The sequence below is a fragment of the Sphaerodactylus townsendi genome, linkage group LG04 (assembly GCF_021028975.2).
Source record: "Sphaerodactylus townsendi isolate TG3544 linkage group LG04, MPM_Stown_v2.3, whole genome shotgun sequence".
Taxonomy (NCBI): domain Eukaryota; kingdom Metazoa; phylum Chordata; class Lepidosauria; order Squamata; family Sphaerodactylidae; genus Sphaerodactylus; species Sphaerodactylus townsendi.
In genome coordinates this window covers 65,804,957-65,826,576 of record NC_059428.1, presented here as the reverse complement: position 1 = coordinate 65,826,576, position 21,620 = coordinate 65,804,957, and the positions used below count along the sequence as shown (strand labels likewise).

At 42.3% G+C, this 21,620-nt stretch overlaps 1 protein-coding gene across 1 annotated transcript in view; it reads right to left on the bottom strand.

The window, feature by feature from the left end:
* Nucleotides 1–383: 383 nt before the first annotated feature.
* The window catches only part of LOC125431306 (trifunctional purine biosynthetic protein adenosine-3-like), a 32,822-nt gene continuing 11,585 nt past the window's right edge, over nucleotides 384–21,620 (bottom strand). Inside the window, exons 6-22 of the mRNA XM_048494072.1 lie at nucleotides 20,442–20,567; nucleotides 19,651–19,738; nucleotides 19,132–19,217; nucleotides 15,548–15,716; nucleotides 13,496–13,727; nucleotides 13,270–13,364; nucleotides 12,752–12,862; nucleotides 10,642–10,745; nucleotides 8,247–8,445; nucleotides 7,335–7,586; nucleotides 6,900–7,052; nucleotides 5,322–5,525; nucleotides 3,306–3,455; nucleotides 2,398–2,528; nucleotides 1,604–1,745; nucleotides 1,269–1,384; nucleotides 384–675 (exon numbers count right to left, since the gene is read on the bottom strand). Coding sequence (XP_048350029.1) covers nucleotides 427–675; nucleotides 1,269–1,384; nucleotides 1,604–1,745; nucleotides 2,398–2,528; nucleotides 3,306–3,455; nucleotides 5,322–5,525; nucleotides 6,900–7,052; nucleotides 7,335–7,586; nucleotides 8,247–8,445; nucleotides 10,642–10,745; nucleotides 12,752–12,862; nucleotides 13,270–13,364; nucleotides 13,496–13,727; nucleotides 15,548–15,716; nucleotides 19,132–19,217; nucleotides 19,651–19,738; nucleotides 20,442–20,567 — 2,607 coding nt within the window. The 3' untranslated portion in view covers nucleotides 384–426. The remainder of the gene's footprint in view (nucleotides 676–1,268; nucleotides 1,385–1,603; nucleotides 1,746–2,397; nucleotides 2,529–3,305; nucleotides 3,456–5,321; nucleotides 5,526–6,899; nucleotides 7,053–7,334; nucleotides 7,587–8,246; nucleotides 8,446–10,641; nucleotides 10,746–12,751; nucleotides 12,863–13,269; nucleotides 13,365–13,495; nucleotides 13,728–15,547; nucleotides 15,717–19,131; nucleotides 19,218–19,650; nucleotides 19,739–20,441; nucleotides 20,568–21,620) is intronic.

Below are 21,620 nucleotides of genomic sequence, written 5' to 3'. Positions count from 1 at the left end.
CCAGAGATTCCATACTGTGTCGATGAACAATACTTCTCTTCACCCTGTTCTAAAGTAACAATTTTGGTTCCAGTAGAAACTTAACAGCTACAGCCGTGGCTAAAAACCAAATATTCTTCAAAACCCACTGAGTTCAATGGACTTAAAATGATATAATTCTGCTTGGGACTACACTATAATTAGGGTGCTAGAATAAGATGTGCTGGAGTAAGTTACAGATCAAAACCAGAATTCTGCATGCAAACTAGACCAGGGGTCTGCAACCTGTGGCTCTCCAGATGTTCATGGACTACAATTCCCATCAACCCCTGCCAGCATGGCCAATTGGCCATGCTGGCAGGGATTGATGGAAATTGTAGTCCATGAACATCTGGAGAGCCACAGGTTGCAGACCCCTGAACTAGACTATTGTTATTACTGCATTTATTATTCACTGCACTGAGAGGAAGAACAACCTTGCTTTTCATTCTGCTGGATTAGCAGCCAACTTTCTCGTTTCCAGCATGTTTTCTTATCAGCACCTAGTTTCACCATCCCACTGGCAACTAGCTGCAAAGCAATGGGAAATGCTCGGCCCTCTGCTTCTTTGACCTTTTCTAAGACAGTCTCCTGGGTGTCCTCTGCTTTTATGGAGGCAGGCTCTCGTACAATTACTGCTTCAAGACTAGAGTCTTCCTGAGAGAGAAAGAGAAAAGATTTAATAAAATGATGTTGAGTGAGCTATATGATGAGCAATAGAAAAACAAAAGAAGCTTGAAGGGGAGGTGGGGCGTGTCTGCAGCAGGTCTGAAATTGGGGCTCAAGGAGATTAGAAGAGCTTTCACTTATAACGTGAAAGGCGGGAACTCTTTGGAACTCCAAAGTTTCAAAGGACTGCAGATGTGATTGAGAGCAGTTTTCGGGTATGGTACAGCTGGGTAAAAGATGGGATAACAACTGATAGGTAGAAATGGTTGCTTAAAACAAGGTTAAATAAATCACAGATTAATACTCTGATGACAGCTAGGGCATTGAAATGGACTATGGAGAAGAGCAAGCAGGGATCTGTTTCCACAAGTAATCATGTCCCTTAAGAAGAAGACTCCTTTGCACAAAATGTGGCACACGCATTGCAATATTTCATAACCTGAATTCCGCCAAAACTTTCTAAAGTTATGAATGCATCTACTTTACACAGCAGGCTGATAAGGCACACTGTTTGCACACATAATCATCATTGTATTTGTGTACACGGCGAATAGTTTTTGCCTACGCAGAAAAATACTTACAAGTACAAAATACACTGTGCAGCCAGCAACTTTGTCTGCAGCTGGGGGTTCCTGTTGGTGGGCATGGCTGCCTTTGATTAATGGTGAAAGTGATGGATATGTGCTCAAAATTTTCCCTGCAATAAATAAAATCCCTGTTCATAAATGCAAAAGCATATAGAGAAAACTATGGCCCAATAATACAGCTCATGGGTTAAAAAAAACTAATGAACTCAGTCTAGTCATTCATATGACCCTGGCTTTGGAAGGCACTGCCAAATAGATGCTGCTGGCAGTCAGGAGCCAAAACCCCTTCTGAGTACTTCCTACAATAGTAATCCATCCCAGTCACTTACCATTCCATTTTTTAAGAAAGTTGCTACTCAGTACTCTCACAAACCCTGCCAGACAGATCAACTCAGTGGAGAACTGTTCAAGAACGGTGTCTATTGTGCCATCATACTCTGATCGGCTCCCATACAGTTTGTGATCAATTACCTACAAAATGAAAGTGAATATTGAAGCATAAAATTCATCTACCCCTTCCAAACCACCAGGAACCAAAACAACAGCATGAACAAAAGCTGAAGGAACCACTTGATAGACAAAGAAAACATACTTTTGTTGGAAAATCAGTATTTTAAGCTTGTCCAGCTCTTCCAGCAGTCAGAGATAGACATACATTTAGGAGCAATTCCCAGTTCATTATGCGCTGCCATCACAGAAGTAGGTAGCAAGGGGTCCACTCACAGGGACCTTCATTGATCTCAGGGCTGAGCATTGCACCCTTGTCCCAGACTCTGCAGTCTACAGGCCCTCCCTCTCAATACATATAGCTTGTCATAACAATGGCAAAAGTAGTGATATTTAATTAGGGTTCTCAATTTTTTCAGTTGGTAGCAGAGACAATCATATCATCCCTGGCTAACTGGAATACAAGTGAAACTGGCTGAAGATGGTCTCGTGTAAAGGTGATATTTGTTAACTGATTGGTACCATTGTCTCATGTTTAGATCATAACTAACATCCCGGTAATGCAATGGAAGAGGAACATTCCAAGTGAAGGCTTTCTCTGGTTTACCTCAACAGCATGGGGGGGGGGAGGGGGAGGGGGAGGGTTGAATAGGTGAAATGACCAGAATGTTCTTACTCGGGTAGGGACACCAGCTCGGCTTGCAGTCTTCAGTTCTTCCACTCCGGATCTGCTGGCAATTACCAGTACAACTTGCGCACAGCTTGCTGGCTCTTTTGAGTATGTGAGAAGTGCTGCAAGGTTTGTACCTTAAATGTAAAAAAATATTAACAACAACATAGCTGGCTTGTAGGAAACCCAGAGAATTTGTGCCCCAAAATAGAAAATTATAGCATATGCTGAAAATATTCATGAATACTAAATCACCTCACCTGCCTTGTCAGCCTTTTACATTCCATATGAAGTAACATCTATTTTATTCACAGACAGAATGCATACTTTCAGTTATGAAAGGTATCACCAATTATAAATGTATGTATGTGGTGTAGTGGTTACGAGCAGGTGCACTCTAATCTGTAGAACTGGGTTTGATTCCCCGCTCTGCCACTTGAGCTGTGGAAGCTTATCTGGTGAACTAGATTAGCCTGTGCACTCCAACACATGCCAGCTGGGTGACCTTGGGCTAGTCACAGTTCTTTGGAGCTCTCTCAGCCCCACCCACCTCACAGGGTGTTTGTTGTGGCGGGGGGGGGGGGAAGGGAAAGGAGATTGTAAACCCCTTTGATTCTCCTTATAGGAGAGAAAGGGGGGATATAAATCCAAACTGTTCTATGGGTTTAAAAAGCCAAATCAAGAAAGACATTAAGGCAGAAAGGCTTCCTTTAAAAAGGGAAAGGTTTATCCAAATGAGGTGAACAGAATGGAACACAGTTTCTGGCAAAACAAATGCAATTTAAAGTAAGCAAAAAAGAATTTGAGGATTCTAAAAGTATTAAGGGAAAGTAAAGGAAATAATCAAGTCTTAGGGCAATTGGTGCTTGCCACTGCAGAAAGGGTTTGAGCCTATAAGAAAATGGTAGTCTCACCTGTTCCAGAGATTAGAACAGCTACTTTCACCTTTCTTTTTGTGCAGGTGACCTGGAGAAGACTATTCCCATCAGAAACAGTCTGAAGAAATGGGGATCTATTTTGCAGCAACACTTCTAGAAGATTCTTGATTTCTACCTGAGGATACCCTTTAAAGAAATGTAAGGTGGTTAGATGAACATGTTTAAAATATAGCAGCTGTTGAAGGTTTGCTTAGTTATAACTTCTGACTCCATCCCCATGATAAACCAGCAAATAACATTGGCAGAAAATAATACTTAAATTTAATTGACTTGGACCTACATTCCCCTAAAGATCTGTTCTTACTTTGCATGTAGTGCTTGAATATGATACCCAAATAGAAAATAAGGACACCTTGTGAACTATTAGAGTCACCAACCTCCAGGTGGTGGCCGAAGACCTCCTGCTATGGCAACTGATCTTCAGGTGACAGAGATCATTTCAGCTGGAGAAAATGACAGCTTTGAAAGATGGACTCAATGGCCTTTCCAATGGAAGTCCCTCCCCATCCCAAACCCTGCCCTCCTCAGGCTCCTGTCCACATCCAATATCTCCAGATACTGCCCAGCCCAGAGCTTTAAAACCTAGTGAACAGTGCACACACATTTACTTTGTTGCTTTTCTTGGTGAAATATATTAAAGCAAATGCAGAAGAGAAGCAGGAATTGGTTTCATGTATTTAATTAAGAAAAGCACACATGCTTTTCTCAATAGCCGTACCCAGGCTCTCTCAGACATCTGGAGAGATGAAGACTACTTTCAGCCTTTGAATCCCATATACATAATTAAAATGCACATATTATATGCATAAAAGCAAGTTGTGAAACATATCCAATGCTGAAAAATTAACAAGCGTCCAAATCTGAGGACCCCTTTGATCCTTGGGCCCAGGTCAAATGTCCCTCCCCCGCCCCCGCTTTTAGAATGGTCCTTGGACAGCATTGGACAGAAAGGTGTGCATTTTTGCAGGTTCCACCCCTATTGGTAACCATTTTCCTTGCCTTAGCCTCATGGTCACATACTAGAAATCACCTTTAATTTTAATTTGTCCTTTTATTTTACTTTTATTTTTACTTCTTATTTTTATTTAAAACAGGGATCACTGTATCATTATAATGTTGTAACAGCTCATTGTCATGATCTACTAGTTCCCAGCATCCATTAAAAATGAATGGTGCACATTTCCTTTGTAACTCCACAACAAAAGGGCTAGAATTTTAATTTTTTTAAAGTGGGAATTAGTATATTATGCCACTGACTCATTATAACACTATTATGCAACAGTGATCGACTAATTCCCATTTAAGAAAAAAATAACCCTTTCGCTAGAGAGAGAATGGTAGCTGAAAGGGACTGAGGCAAGGCAAGGCAAGTACAAGGGCAACTAGTGTCTGCAGGTTCATTGCCACTGTGAAAGCCTCTGCATTTGAAGCAGCAGCAGAAGGGGCTACTCAGGAACCATCTCAGTATGAAAGGATTCCAAGATTCCACAAGAAGGCACGAGGCAGATGATCCTGCAGCCCTAGAACTGAAAATGGTTGGCACGTTTTCAATTATACATGAGATTTAAGTTAAGAAGAAGCTGCCTAGTGCTGCAGATGACAAACTGCAAGATCCATCAAGATGGGTGGGAAGGAGAAAACATCTAATGTGGAGAATAGACCTTATGTGAGCAATGATTCACTTTTCCAGCAGCAGCTAAATCTAGGTTTGCGTTCTCCATAGCAATCAAGCTGAGCTTGCCCTGGGATGCCATGAATACCATGAACTTGCCCTGGGATGCCATGAATACCATGCACACCATTCTAAGATTTAAGAACATTGCAAGAAACATTTCAATACTTTGAAGAAAGCCATATTTACAAGGTAATGGGTTTCTCCTTGATCTATGCAAATTAAATAGCAGAGCTCCACAAATGTAATACAAGCAATTTAACACCGATGAGAGTCATTGTTAGATTTGGTAATCATTTCTGCTTAGGACATTCAGTAACCTGCACGGTGGCGAATGACTTTCCCAATCAACCATGCATCTTCGCCTTTTTGTACATCCTTCAAAACCCTTTTGGCCAGCTCCTTCTGTACCACCAGCACAGCACCAATCCCACAGTTGAACATTTGAGCCATCTCCATTTCTGAAAGGCCTCCCTCTTCTTGCAGCCAAGAAAAGACGTCAGGAATCTTCCAGTTACGAGCATCTTTAAAAAATGAATTTGGAGGTGACAGCATAAGCCTTCTGCAGCCAAAATAGATTAGTCGCAGTTCTCTCCCTACAGTGGACCCTGCATAGGGTCATTCTTTCTTCACTACCTCTCATGAGCAACGCTGGAAATAATCCAGAAAAAAAAGCCACACTGCAAATAAGCCACACCCAAACACACGAATAAAAGTAGAAACCTCCTTTTACAAGAGCATTCTAGTCTTCCTTCCCCTTCTACCTGAAGAAGTGAGCTGCCCCACAAACGCTCACACTGGAATAAACATGAGTTTCCCCAATGTCATTGGACTTTTGTTTTGCTTCAATAGGCTAACACAACTGTCCCACTGGTGTTTTCTGTCATATACTGGGACTTGGCGGGGAAATTAAGAAGCCATGCCTTTCTGATGGGTTGTTTCACAATCAGGCTCCATGGAGATAGCAACAAGTCCAGGTATTTGTCTTTCCTGCTAGAGGACAAGGGTTTCTAGCAGGGGACAGTGATGTGCACACCAGGCAGGACTCAAAGAGGGATTGATAGGAAAAATTTAATAGTCCAGAAGAGAATAGGATTTCAGGAACTGGGTTAGCAAATCTGTTACAATAGCAGTTGTCTGATATAGATTGAATATTTAAACACTCAGTTGACTACAGAACAGCACAGCTCAGACTCTGGTGATTCTCTGAATTGACTGTCAATATTCTAGATCACCACAGAAACCCCCCTGAGTAACCAGGCAAATTGTCCTATTTCTAATGGACTGCTTCAGCCCCAGTCTTTTGAGGAAGGCAGAAACTGGGCTGCAGGGAGCCCAGGGGGAGGGGTGGAATGCTGCTGCCGCCGGCTGTGACACCCTGCCCCCCACGTGTCCCTGGAGGCTAGCTCCTGCTTTCCCCAGGGCCTGGTGGCGCTGTGGCAGGTGGACGCCAATTTGTCACGTGGGAGGGCATCTGGGGCATCCCTACGTGACCGAAAGGCATGTGCCTGGGGACATGGGTATTCCCTTGTCCCTATGCTGGTACGGCCCTGGAGACAGTAAAACTGAGAAGTGGAAATAAGAGAAAAATTATCCATCTAACTGGGTGTGGGTCTTTTATACAATGTTTCTCTGTCCTCTTTAATTTCTTACAAATCAGGTGGCACGAAATGGTGAGATTTGCTGATAGACGATGGGCCTGGAAGAGAGTACTTGACATCTACGCCCTTTCAGTGCATGTCACAAGTAAAAATACTTGCTAACTAAGAGGTATATCAGCTCCAACTTATTGCACTCCTCTAAATTTGAAAATGAGTTTTCACAATTATATTACTGACTACAAAATTGGGTCTATATTAGCAGTATGTAAATAATATACATGATTTTTTCCTACTTACCCAGAATTACATCAAATTGTTCAGGGAGGATATGGGAGAATCTTCCCAGTAATCCTCCTTCAGCAATATGGATGAAGGCTTTTACATTTCCTGACCGAAGTACAGGCAACAGGGTTTTAGTATAGATTTTGGATGGGGTTAGCAACTGTTCTCCTGCAAATGTATGACAAATTAACATAAACAGAAGATAAAATCATTAGTAGAACTTTACAGCAAGATTCCTCTATTTTTTTGAGAAACAACATAGATAACACTAAGCTTGTACCAAAGGTATTTTGGAATATATGTGATTGAAATTAAAATAAGGACATAAAGTTAACAAATGGGCCATTCATTTAAAACCAGACAGAAACAAATAGGAAAATCAAGTTTTAATTTTGAACATTTGCTAATCAATATTCCTTTCCATGAATTAAGAAGGACGATGTCCATTACCTAAAGTCTGGGCACCACAGTCACCAGAAACTGGAGAGAAATAGTGCAGGGAAGACGTTAAAATAATTTTCTTCACAAAGCTGAATCCTTGAGTATGAAGACCGGAAGAAGCTATTCCCACTAGAACATCTCCATCAACAATTCTCTCCTGCTGAGGAAGCTTCATTCCTCGTTCCACGGCACCAACTGCAAAGCCAATAAGGTTGTACTCTCCAGGTGAACACATACCAGCCATTTCACTGGTGTCTCTTCCTGTGACAGAGAAAAAAGATCACAACAGTTTGTAAAGATTATCCATGCATTATTTCTAAGAATTAATACTAATTCAATGGATTTTGCTTTCATACAAATATGCTTCATGTTGCTAAGGTTAGTTCTTTTGTTCAATTACAAACACAGATATTACCCATAAATCATAAAATATGAACTAGAGTACATCTGAAAGTTATTCCTAATGTCTGACTGTATAGAAACAAACAGAAGCTGATCGTAAATGACCAGTAGGAGAACAACTTAGGACAGGCCCAAGGGCTGCTCAATGTGCATACACAGTATGTGACACAGTTATACCTTACACTCAGATCTATGAGATTCATACAGAAATTAATTAGATTTCCTCAACTAGCCTATATTACTGAAGTCTTGGTCCTGTCATCCACGTTCAGATTTAAGAGTCTGGATTTTGCATCTTTAAAAAAAAAAAAAAATCTCAAATCACTTTTGACTTACGGTGCCCCCTGGTGGGATTTTCAAGGCAAGAGACATTCAGAGGTGGTTTGCTATTGCCTTCCTCCATGTCACAACCCTGGTATTCAGGTCAGAGCAAGTTTTTGTACTACTACCACTAAAGGTTATAACAACTGGGACACAAAGAAACAATTTTAACTCCATAAAGAATACAAGTGACCATACCCAGTATAGCACATCCTGCCAGTTTACAAGCTTCAGCTATCCCCTCTGTGATTGTCTGAGCCACTCCATCATCCAGTTTCCCACAGATGCAATAGTCAAGGAAGAAGAGGGGTTCAGCTCCCTGACACAGGAGATCATTGACACACATGGCAACCAAGTCCTGGCCAACCTTGTCATGCTTACTGCACAACTGGGCCACCTATAAAGCAAGATAATTGGAGATTTATTCATATGACATCCAGTGCATGCTATGATTTGTTTACTACAAACCTAAGACTCTACAGCATTTAAAAATGTCTTCTTGTGATAGACATCAACAATTTTCCAGCATATTTATGTTATTTCCTAGTGGATCTCTTCTACTATACATCAATATAGTCATCTCAGCAATTGTCCAGATTTTTAAACCATTCTGAAATTGGCAGTGGGTCTTTTCTTCTAATATACAAATTACCTTGCAGGGTAGAAGGGATGGGTGGGGAATGTGTGATTTGGGATGCTCAAACTGTTCCCAGTTACTTACTCTGCAGTTGTTACCATTAAAAACCTATGAGATTTCTGGGGACACCCGACTGAAGTGTGTGTATAAAGTGCCATCAAGTTGCAGCCAACTTACACAAACCCCAGCAAGAAGCTTTCAAGGCAAGTGAGTAGAGGCAGTTTGCCACTATCTTCTTCTGCATAGTCTTCCTTGGTAGTCCCCTTCCAAGTACTGAGTCTGCCTAGCTTCCCAGAATCTTATGAGATTGGGTATGGTGTGCTGCCTTGCCTCCTATTCCCACTGAAGTACTTAATGCAAAAATCAGACCTTGACCTGGGTCCCAAAAATCAGTTCTGGGGATGTATGATTTGTGGGGGTCCAAAACTGCTCAGCTGCTCCTAGTTACTTAATCTTCAGTTCTCCAGGGAACAAACCAGTGGTGGGATTCAAATAATTTAACAACCGATTCCGGTGGTGGTATTCAAATAATTTAACAGCTGGTTGTTTACAAGCACCATTTTAACAACCAGTTCTGCTGAAGTGGTGCGAACCTGCTGAATCCCACCACAGGAACAAACCCTCACTTTGGAACAGCCAGCATGAAAACCAGACTTTTGACCAAGGAACAGGATATGTCTTCTTCCCTTTCAGAACACAGTTGCCTGGTGTCTGGGGCAGGGTTGCCAGTTTGAGGCTGGCAACTGGTGAAAGGGCTTGAGGTAGGGACATGGTAGAGGGGAGCATCACTGCCAGCATGATGATATCACTTCCAGGGAAAACCCAGAAGTGATGGTAAGTAGATCTAGGAATCACCACAAATTTCCTGTGATTCCAAGAAGTGTTGGACTGAGCATGCCTGAACATTAGGAGATGCTATATCACTCTAAGTGTGTATAAGTGTTAGCTTCTTGAATGGGATGTCCTTCTCTTTGTCCTAACATGGGAGATGCCTTCTCCTCTATCTGTGTGTGTAGAGCTCTTGCCACTCTCCACATGGATCTTCATTGATCCACAAGAATCTACAGCTCTCTTTTTTAGAAACAATACCTCATAACTGAATAGACAAGATGCCAGATTAGCTGGCCATTTGTGACAGGGAAAAGCACTCTTTAGATTAGGTTTCTCTTTCTTCCTTTTGACTGCAGCCCTGAATGTGAACAGAATCTACTTGAATAAATGTAAGTTTTACTTTTTGCAATGTACTTCTTGGGAGATTTATTTACAGCACTCGATATCACACTTCTATGGCTGGGAAAACTCTGCTACATTAAGCACATATCCCAGTAAAAGGTACCTGCAATCACTTCGGGGTCTTCCCTATAAATGATGTTGTCACACCACCAACACTGCCAGTTCTGTTTTTTTTAAACCCAGCACAACCACCTGGAGTGGCAGGAGGTGACAGCGCCTGTGGTGGGGGTGGGGGTCCCCTGCCCCAAATAAAAGCTTGGCAGCCCTGGTCCAGGGAAGTATGATTTGGAGTCATCCAAAGCTTACTTTGTAGTGCAGAGGTGTTTAAGTATCATGAATATTTGTGGTAGATTGAAAATAAGGGCCTAGAACCCAAGAACCACCTTCAGCTTTGTGGACTACCAGGTGCTTTGAAATCCTTCCTCCTTTCTCCTATTTTTGCAATTCCAGGCAAGCAGCAATAAAGAATATTGACTGAAATCCCAATAGATACTTGTGCATGGCACATAAACTACAGTCATTGTGTTGGGCTGCAAGTTATATAGGCTAAATCTGAAGGAACTGCATGTTATGAAGCTTAAAACATACACAAGTTTGATAACTTAATAAGCATAGACCAGGTGTACATTTAGGGAAAGGCCATTCTACCATGATTTGGCCAGTACAGATTTATGATGCTACAACGTACAATTATCACAAGTTATGAACAAACCTCAAACTTACCTTCAATTTTGTCCCAATGCCTTTCATTTGTGATATCAAAATAGGATCACTATACCCAGATGCTCTTAAATCAAACAGTCCAGGAACACCCCCTGTATGGCTGCCTGTGAAGGAGATACAGACATCAAGCCTGTAGCTTAAGTGAGATGAAGAAAAGGGTCCTTCAAGAGGGAGACTGTAGGATTTTGTCACACATCTATTTGAATGAAATGGTATTCTTCTAAATTCTCAAACATCAGAGAAATTATTAGGGTTGCCAATCTCCACGTTAGGCCTAGTGGTGATCTGCTAGAATTATACCTGATCTCAGTGGTGGTGGCCATGCTGGCAGGGGCTGATGGGATTTGTAGTTCATGAACATCTGGAGTGCCATAGGTTTGCCACCATGGCCTGATCTCCACACTTCAGAGATCAGCTTCCTTGGATAAAATTGCTGCTTTGGAGGGTAGAGTCGATGGCATGATACCCTGCAGAGATCCTTCCTTTTCCGAAACACTGCCCTCCCCAAGCTCCACCCCCAGATCTCCAGGAATTTCCCAACCCAGAGATAGCACCCTTAGGAATTATTCGAACATACATATACAACACTGGACAAATTTGATATCATGGTATCTTATCACTTAATAACTTGTAAATGAATATATGAGTTGCATCTTCTGAAAATATTTTCTTTGGAGGGTTGTGAAGCAATCCACATCCAGCTGTCATGCTTAAATCTGCCAGCTGTTTTTGAAATATAAGTCACCCCTCAATGTTGCTCATATTTACTGGTGACCATACATGGTTGAATGTACCCTTGAACTTCAGATGAAACATTTAAACTTTTATCCATGTGATGTACGCCAATGGATGCTGCAGTTTGCACCATCCAGTGATACAATCCAGCCAACCTATGATTGCCAACACCATGCTGAGAAATTCCTGAAGACAGCAGAGTTGAGACTGGCGAGGGCAGGATTTGGACCTCAACAGGATTTAGTTGCATGGAGTTCACCTTCCCATGTTTCCCATGGGAGCAGATCACTGTCATCTAGAGATTAGATTTCAGATTTCAGAAACTTTTAATAGGCATTAGCATCTAGAGATTTATTATAATTCTAGGAGACTTCCAGGCCCTAAACCAACCAGAACCAATTTGTGTGATTGTGATAGATGAACAATATATTGTCAGGTTGCAAAAGTTGCTGTCAAGATGTTGCAACTATATCCAGCCCTGAGTCACACATAACGTGTGCAAATGTGGCTTTGGACACTGTAGGGCTGTTTTCAACAGAAAAGACTTTGACTTTCTGAACCAACCTTAGGAACAGCAGTGGCGTAGTGGTTAAGAGTGGCGTAGTGGTTGAGAGCAGGTGTACTCTAATCTGGAGGAATTGAGTGTGATTCCCCACTCTGCTGCCTGAGCTGTGGAGGCTTATCTGGGGAATTCAGATTAGCCTGTACACTCCAACACATGCCAGTTTGGGCTAGTCACAGTTCTTCTGAGCTCTCTCAGCCCCACCTACCTCACAGGGTGTTTGTTGTGAGAGGGGAAGGGAAAGGAGTTTGTAAGCCCCTTTGAGTCTCCTTACAGGAGAGAAAGGGGGATATAAATCCAACTCTTCTTCTTCTCTTAAGAATTCTGAAGTAAAACAGGCAAATGGGTATATGAAGTTTCTATTGGGAAGGAGGTTATAATGACACAGTTCACAGTTTCTGTTGCAAATCTGCAAAAGCTAGAAACATGCCACCAGATGATATTGTGAAATCTCATGATTGATTGTTATAATTGTTAAAAGGTCCAATTGCTTTTTAAAAATACTTGGATTTATAGGAAATGTGATACTTTATTTCTTAAAATAAACAGTACCAGGAAAAAGCAGCAGGCACTGCCATGGTTGCAAAGTGAAAGCTGAGCAACCAGTTTCAAATTCACCCAAATTGGCAATATGATACTACAGTCCAGCAGCTGTTTGCTATATTCTATTGTGCTATTACAATATATGCAGCTAGAACAAAAGACGTTATGTTGTCATTTCTACAGAAAAGCTTTCCCTCTGCAAGCTTCTGGCTGTGTCAGTATAAAGCAAATCGTAAGCACCATAGCTGTATAGAAATAATTTCTGCAAACTTTCAGGATGAATGTAAACAGTGTAACATTGAAAGCTGTTTGGCGGGGCACTACTAATAAGTAATTTTCCTGCTGCTTGTTGTGCATTTATGTGATTCTTTTTAGGGAAACCTGAAAAATAAAAGATTTCTTCCAAATACTAGGGCAGTGGTGGCGAACCTATGGCACCAGTGCCAGAGGTGACACTCAGAGCCCTCTTTGTGGGCACGCGAGCTGTCGCCCCAGTTTGGGCACTTGGCAGTGGCATAGCACCAAGGAGGCGAGGGGTGTGTGACATACTGGATGTGGGGGTGTGGCGAGGGTGTGGGGGTGTGGCGAGGGTGTGGCGAGGGTGTTCTGGGGCGGGGCGGGGGTGTTTTGGGACATTTCGCGGGCATTCCAGGGCAGGGGCGTGGAAGGGGCACAGGGTGCACACGTGCCCCAGGTGTAGTTTCCCCTTGCTCCGCCCCCGGCACTCAGTCTCTAAAAGGTTCGCCATCACTGTACTAAGGCAATTAGCTGATCTATCCTATCCTTACCTGATTTGGAGCCATTTGTAGGTAGTAGTTTAGTTGGGTGAACGAAAGCACTGCACACTATAGAATCTGCCATTTTGTCTTCATAGGATAGCCTCCTAAAATAGAAATATACAATTGTTGCCATGTGGACAGTTTCCTCCTAAGATGGTGGTAGTCAGAAATTTGAGGGCAAAATAATAAATGTTGGGTTAGCACAAGTCATCTATAAGTGCCTTTGTTTACATACACAGACTCCCTGAGGAACTGAATGGCCTGATAACCAACATCTTTTCTGTAAACTGCACCCTGGAAATAAATGGCTGATAGTCCTTTGTAGGCAGCTTCCAGTGCTGACGTGAGGTCATTCTTAAGAGCTGTTACAGTAAGAACTCTGCCTCCATTAATCACCACTTTATCGTCTTTTACGGTGGTGTCCCCATGGAAGACCTCCAGGACTAGCTCTCTTGCTTGAAGTAGCCCTATAAAAATTGAAGGAAAAAATGTTGAATGATACATTTTAGAGAAAATTACTTAGGTGCAAGCAGTTCTGTTACTAATTCCTATGTTTCCTGATCACTGGGTCTTAACTTTTTACTGGAAAAATTCTGTGTTAAACTCTGTCTGGGATGGTCATTTTCTTCCATCGATCACGTAGCTGCAGGAGGGATGCACATGGGACAGTGCAGGAGGTAGGGTACACCAGTCTCACCAGCCAGATCAGCCAGTTAAATCCCAATGATCATTGGGGTGGCAGCTGTCACAGCCAGGTGACCCTTGATAGATGGCAGGATGACTGCAGTGGTTTAAAACAGGTTTACTTACAGCTAACAATATGGACTATTAGAACAGTTAACAGTTAACAGAAGCTTTCAGTCTTAATTATCCCAGGTCTTAGTTCCAACTGCTTTTCCCGAGTCTCTTAATTCCACCCATCAGTTCAAATTGTTGAAACCACACTTCACCATAATCAGTGGTGGAATCCAAAAATTTTAATAACAGGTTCTGATGGTGGTGGGATTCAAACAGTGGTGCCGCTGCACACATGCACCTCCAGTCCCTATTGGGCAGGGAGGTTGCTTTAGTAACCCCTTCTCAGCACTCAGAAAAAATTAGTAACCATGTCTAGAGAAGTGATGAGAACTGGTTGGATCCCACCTCTGACCATAATCCTCACATCTTGTCAGAGGCATGCCAGGAGTAAATGGCGCCCGGAGAGAAATTGTCTCCAGGATGCCCCCCAGGCTCTGCCCCCCATCACCCCAGCTCTCCCCCTGATGCCCCCAGGCGCCACCCTAGTGCCCTCGAACCCGCCCATGTCACCATGGACATGGGCAAGATCTATGGTGCCCACCTGTCCCCCCCACTCCCCCTGCTGGCTGGGCTGGCCAGCAGCATGCAGTCTCTTCTGACCTCCCCTCCAGGCAGGCCAGAAGAGACTGCAGTCCCGGCCTCGGAGACCTTTTTTTATAAGCACTGAGGCCGGGGGTGGGGCTTGGGGAGCAGGAAGGGGTGAGACTTCCTGCTCCCCAAGCCCAACCCCCAGCCTCAGTGGTTATAAAAGCAAGTCTCCGAGGCCAGCACTGCAGTCTCTTCTGGCCTGCCCAGAGGGGAGGTCAGAAGAGACTGCAGGCTGCCGGCTGGGAGCCAAGCCGGCAGGGGGGGGAGGGAGGGGGGAGTCCTGGGTGGGGTTGAGGGTGCTTGGAGGCAGCAGGCTGCCTCGTGGTCGAGGGGGTCGAGGCACGTGAAAACGATGAGACAGCAGGACTTCCTGGACACATGGGGGCCCGATTTTGCACCCCCCACGTGACCAGAAGAGTGGCGCCCGGGGACAAGGGGTACCCCTTGTCCCTAGGCAGATACGCCACTGCATCTTGTGCTTTGCACTTTATCCTAAGGTTTCTTGCTAAAACTAGTTATCCCACACGTGGAGCCAGATGTACCATGGCACCTGCATGTGTGTTTTCTGGAGCCTACTTCTTGCTTCTCCAAAGCAAAGAGTCATTTTTTTGCGTCTATGATGAGTACCCTTTTGGAAACAGCTGCCTCCATCCAAGGAGGATGCTTGGTTTAGAAACTTCCAATATTTTGTGACTGGCCCTAGCCACATGATAGCCAATTTGTTTTGAACCTACTCAGTGTTCTCAAATTTTTATAGGTGTCCTTAGGCTTAACAAATTGTAGTAAGTAATTACAAAGTAGAGGTAGCACATGTAATATTTCCCATTACAATGAAAAATCACCATCAACATGAGAGTATTGACTATCTTGTAATAGCATTGGTAATAGTTTTAAAAATTACCAGTGATCTCCCCGCCTTCCATATAACATTCTGGATAGCCTTCACTTGCCATGACAACTGATACAGCAGTACAATCATCTGCCCAAACCAATGTGGAATCATGGAGCTTTCCATTAATGGTGTCTTGTATTATTTCATAAAGATCACTTTTAAGAAGTGGAAGAACTACCTGCAGAAATAGACAGAAGCAACTCTCTTACATTTCTATGATCAAAAATAGGAATTGAGAGGAATTAGTACATTGTGGTTATAGATTATTATATATTAACTGTGCTGTAGCAATCTCACAATTGCTGTGTCAAAACCCAAAAGTCCTGAACAGTCCTCCAGGGGAAATGACACCAATGTGAGCAGCAGAAGCTTCACAAATGTGAACCTTCTAGACATGATGAGTACCTGGTAGCCAGGAGGTTGACAAAGGACTGTTCCACACAGCACAAAAAAAGACATCTGTGGGACTGTCCCTTTTCATTCCGCGCACCCAATCCAGGGGATGACTTAAAAAGACACGGCTACTGGTGTGCTTTCCAGACAGCAAAGGCATCAGAGAGGAAAAGAGGCAGTTTTCAGGTTCACCCTCAGCTTGTGCCCAAAATTTTGTGTGAAGCTGAAGGGATTTTCCCTGCCACTATTTGCTGAAGGTTACCCCAGGATAAAGAAGAAGAAGAAGAAGAAGAGGAAGAAGAAGAGGAGGAGGAAGAGGAAGAGGAAGAGGAAGAAGAGGAGGAGTTTGGATTTATATCCCCCCTTTCTCTCCTGTAGGAGACTCAAAGGGGCTTACAATCTTCTTGCCCTTCCCACTCACAACAAACACCCTGTGAGGTGGGTGGGGCTGAAAGAGCTCTGAGAAGCTGTGACTAGCCCAAGGTCACCCAGCTGGCGTGTGTGGGAGTGTACAGGCTAATCTGAATTCCCCAGATAAGCCTCCACAGCTCAGGCGGCAGAGCGGAGAATCAAACCTGGTTCCTCCAGATTAGATACACGAGCTCTTAACCTCCTACGCCACTGCTGCTCTCCACTGCTACTCATCCACTGCTCCTGGATGTTTCCTCTGCAGGTTCCAATCCTGGGCAGCTGTTTAGCCCAAAAAGTTCATAGTTGTACTCAGCAGGTCCTGTCAATTCTGAAAATATATACTTTTCCTGTTTTAATTTTTTTTTTGATGAGCTATCTTGTTAGCTGTGAAGACACAAAAACAAGAATCTTACCTGCTTGGAAGACCTGACTACCTCCCATTGAGAAACATTGGGCTGACCTGCCCACTGCAAACCAACAATTTTTCCATGGTCAGTCTGCAGAGGGCAGGTCAACCCAATGCTTTTCAATGGGCAACAGGCCTGTTTTTCAAGCGGCTGAGATTCATGTGTGCCTACACAGCTCTTCAAAAAGAGAGAGAGAGAGAGAGAGAGAGAGAGAGAGAGAGAGAGAGAGAGAGAGAGAGAGAGAGGAAAAATATATATTGCAAGGAGTTCAGCACAACATACATGGGTCTCCTTCTGTGCATTTCATCCTTACACCAACACTGTGTGGTAGTTTAGACTGATAAATAGTGACTACTGGCCTTAAGCAACAAAGACTGTAGATCTATAGATACTTTCCTGTTAGTAAGCCGTATTTAATAACATGGGACTTATTTTTGAGTAAACCTACTGATGATTATTTCCTAAATATCTTCACCATATTTTAGACATTTTAATAGGTATATTTTGGAACAGTATTATTAATTAGAACAGTAATATAATGTTTTGAGTCAAAAAGAAATTTTATATTGGTGGAATGAGTAACTCTGCACCAATTCCCTGAAATATTGGGGAGAACAAGCAATTGGAAACAGAGAAATAATGGAATGTACTGTTTAAGTGCAACGAGAAGGAATTAATGAAGTCTAAGAAGTAAGAAAGAAAGAGGTTATACCTTATACGAATGATTTAAACAGAAAAGATTGAAGTTAGCAGAATTTGCTATTATAAAAATCTGTTATGATTAGCCCAGATGAGCAAAGAACTACACACACACACATGAATGCATGCATGCATACATGCATGCATATACATACACATATACACACAAACATGAAATTCCACTCACTGACTCATCAACAGAACTCAAAAACCACCGAAGCCACACACATGAAATTTGACACATCTGTTCTTACGTACTCCAGGTGCTCACTAAGAAAGGATTTCCCAAAATATTCACTTCCATCTGATTTATTACCTATTTACTGTTTTCACTGCTCATCTCTGGCCATCTACGTGAACATTCTAATGGCAAACCAATCCCTCAGTCCACAGACATGCTGCACGAACATTCTAAGGGTGACAGTTAAACATCAGCAGTTTCATGTCCCTCACCATGGTGCACCGAATGCACTCTAACACCGCCCTCCACAACGCGAACCTATTTCTTCTGCTGAACCTATTTCTTCTGCTGAACCTATTTCTTCTGCTGAAACCTATTTCTTCTGCTGAAACCGCTACAGGGAGAAGAGGAATTAAACGCAGAAAGCGCTTTACACACTGCATTAGAAAAAGACAACTACAGGAAGCTGCTGCAACATATGCGAAAACAAACCCCTCAGTCCACAGATAGGCTGTGAGGAAATATGCTGCATGTCACCCCAAAGTTCACGAACAGGCTGCAAAGAAGCATACTTCATCACAGCCTCTCTATGAATTTCGAGGTGACATTCAACATACTTCTTTGCAACCTGTTTGTGAACTTTGGAGTGACATGCAGTATATTTCCTCACAGTTGCTTGTGTTGCTAAAACAGATTTATTAGTGATGTATACTGGTCTGGTCTGTGTTATTTTAAAATAAAGTGTAGTTCAGAGTAACTTACTGACCTCTCATGCCTACTCCCCACATACTAAGAATATGGCAGGAAGTGATTTGTCCTCAAATAGACTTCACTGTGAACTGTAAAACGCTGAACCACATACTTAGAAGTGCGTACTTTTACAGAAAAGCTTTAGAGTGCAGTCAGTAGGAAAGGAAGTACTGATAGCAAAACAGAAAATAGCAGAACAAAGTGCAGTCGGCCTCGTTCAACACAGGACAGCCTTTTGTAACATCCTTAGAGGACAGGTGGGTAGGTGTCAGTGAAATACCCCACTAGACCCATACATAAGTCAAATAGGCAGTAACAGGGGACAGTGCTGTTAACTATTTATTCATGTATGCTGGTGGGATCACTTCATCTAATTCTAATGCTTCCTGTTTGGCTAACCATCCAGTGAGTTCCACAACTGAGTGGGAATCTGAAGTTGGGTCTCTTAGTCCAACACTTTAATCACAACATCGCTGGCAATGAGTACCTAGAGGGTCCTACCAATGCTACTGCCTACCCCATACAACACTGTATACATAAAGACCACTGTATGACATGATTATCACGTGCCTGGTGATAGCAATTGTTATAAATGTAGCACAAGCAGTTGTCTCACCAGCCCTCCCTTTTGAGAGAGTTGATGATGCCACAGCGTGTAATGTTATATCACAACTGCACAAATTACATCTAGCTCAAAATATTTATTTTTGGCTTAATGGCTCATAGAATTTGGCTATACTTATCTGTCTTACCTGACACTGAGGATCACCAAAATGACAGTTAAAGCTTATGACTTTCACACTATCCTTGGTAAGAATTAAATGTATTTGCAGCACACCTGGGGGAAAAAAAGGGGGGGGGAGAAGAACCAGATAATGAGGTAAGCTATGGTTTTTTAAAAAAAATAATGGATTTAGGTTGTAGTAACTCTTCATAGAATTGTATTCTAATGCGTAATCTCAAGAAAATTTTCCTAGGAGTAAACATCTTTGAATGGACTTACTTGCTTAAGATTGCTCTCTAAAGATCTTAAACAGCATACATCTAGACTAAGATGAACTGAAACATGTAAAATTGGTAGATTTGATGAAAGATCAAGTTTTCCAGTCATAAAATGCTCATTGTAAGCTGTTGCATAAAGGATGCAAGAAAAACATGTTCAAAACTCTGAATATGTGTACCCTTTTCTACTCATGCAAACATTCTTAAAACAATCCAGAAATAGCACAAAAGTGTCTGAAGGAACATTCTTAATTAATGTTCATGCTTACCTACATATGATAGACCTTCTTGCTTCATACTGTCAAAAATGTGTTGAATAAGGGTGTCTTTAATTTTTTCTAGAAGAACTTCAGAAATCTAATAAACAATAGAAAATACCATACGTTTAATCACGTGACAGGTAAATATAACAATCAATTTATACTAATGTATAAAAAATACTGATCATAATTATATGTATAGAAGAAGCATAAGTTATGGTATTATCAGAAAGTTATTTACTAGAATGTGGATTATTCCATGGATTTAAAAAAGGAAACAATTTTATCTATCGGGTTAGATGATCCAGACCAATGTTTCTGTCAGTGTGTTATTTCTATCTATTCCCACCTTTCCCAGCTTCCGTGCTGAAGATCCCGATTTTCTTCTAATTCCTGAGAGTTTCCTGTCTCCTGGGAGCAGCATTTCGATGAATGGCCTGAAAAATTCTGTTTCACTGACAAAAGCTTCTTCCATTAGTGAGCGTTTAACCCAAAAGGTTTATCCCAAAACGGTATACCACTGCAGCCACCAGATTTGGATAAGGAAACAAAACCATTTCCTACTACTTGTAAGACTAGGAAAGACCTTTTGGGTTTAATGGATTTGATAGGGCAGAAATTCTGATAGATATTCTACAGTAATGAAAGGAACATATTTTTATGCTGTTCTGCTGCAGCACCACGGGAAAAGAGCTGCTACAGAAAACAGCATCTATGATTTCTAGAAAACCAGACTGAGCATTTGAGATTTTCTACATGAAATCTTTTTTAGATACGTACTGAAACAAACCTCATTGTACCTGAGATGCAGGACCATAAGCTCCCATTCCTATAGTACTTGGATCCTGGTCTCCATCCAGCAGTTGTTTCTGTACCTGGATTTGGGGCATGGTAGCAAAAGTGATTCCATCCACAAAACAAAAGCACTGTAAGAAAATGCAAGAAATGGAAAGACCAACCATAATGCATTAATATATTAATTTCAGCCAGCAATTTGCCATTTTTAACCATTACAAATTGCCAATTTTAACCATTAGTTAGCAGAGCTTCTCGTAGCAAGGAGATGGACATCTCTTTTCTTTTTGTTTTGCCATCAAGTCACAACTGATTTATGACAACCCCATAGTGTTTTGAAGGCAACAGATGTTCAGAGGTGGATTGACTCTCCATAGTGACCCTGATATTCCTTTGTGGTTTCCCATCTAAATACTAACTAGAGCTGATCCTGATTAGCAGACAAGATTTGGGCTATTCAGGTCAGGGCAGATGAATATTATCATACAATCATAGAATCATAGAGTTGGAAGAGACCACAAGGGCCCCTGCAATGCAGGAACACACAATCAAAACACTCCTGACATATGCTCATCCAGCCTCTGTTTAAAAACCTCCAAAGAAGGAGACTCCACCACTCTCCGAGGCAGTGAATTCCACTGTTGAATGGCCCTGATGGTCAGGAAGTTCTTTCTAATGTTTAGGTAAAATCTCCTTTCCTTCACCTTGAATCCATTACTCAGTGTCCTAGTCTCTGAGGCAGCAGAAAACAAGCTTGCTCTCTCTTCAACATGACATCCCTTCAAATATTTAAACACGGCTATCATGTCATCCCTTAACCTACGCTTCTCCAGACTAAACATTCCCATCTCCCTAAGCCTCTCTTCATAGGGCATGGACTCGGGACCCTTTGCCATATTGGTTGCCCTCCTCTGGACCTGCTCCAGCCGGTCAATATCCCTCCTGAACTGTGCCCAGAACTGTACACAATATTCCAGGTGAGGTCTAACCAATGCAGAATAGAGAGGTACAATTACAGCCCTAAATCTTGACATTATATTCCTATTGATACAACCCAGAATCTCATTGGCTTTCTTGGCTGCCGCATCACACTGCTGACTCATATTTAGTTTATGGTCTACTAAGACTCCCAGATCCCTTTCGCATGTAGTGTTGTCAAGCCAGGTGTCACCCATCCTATATCT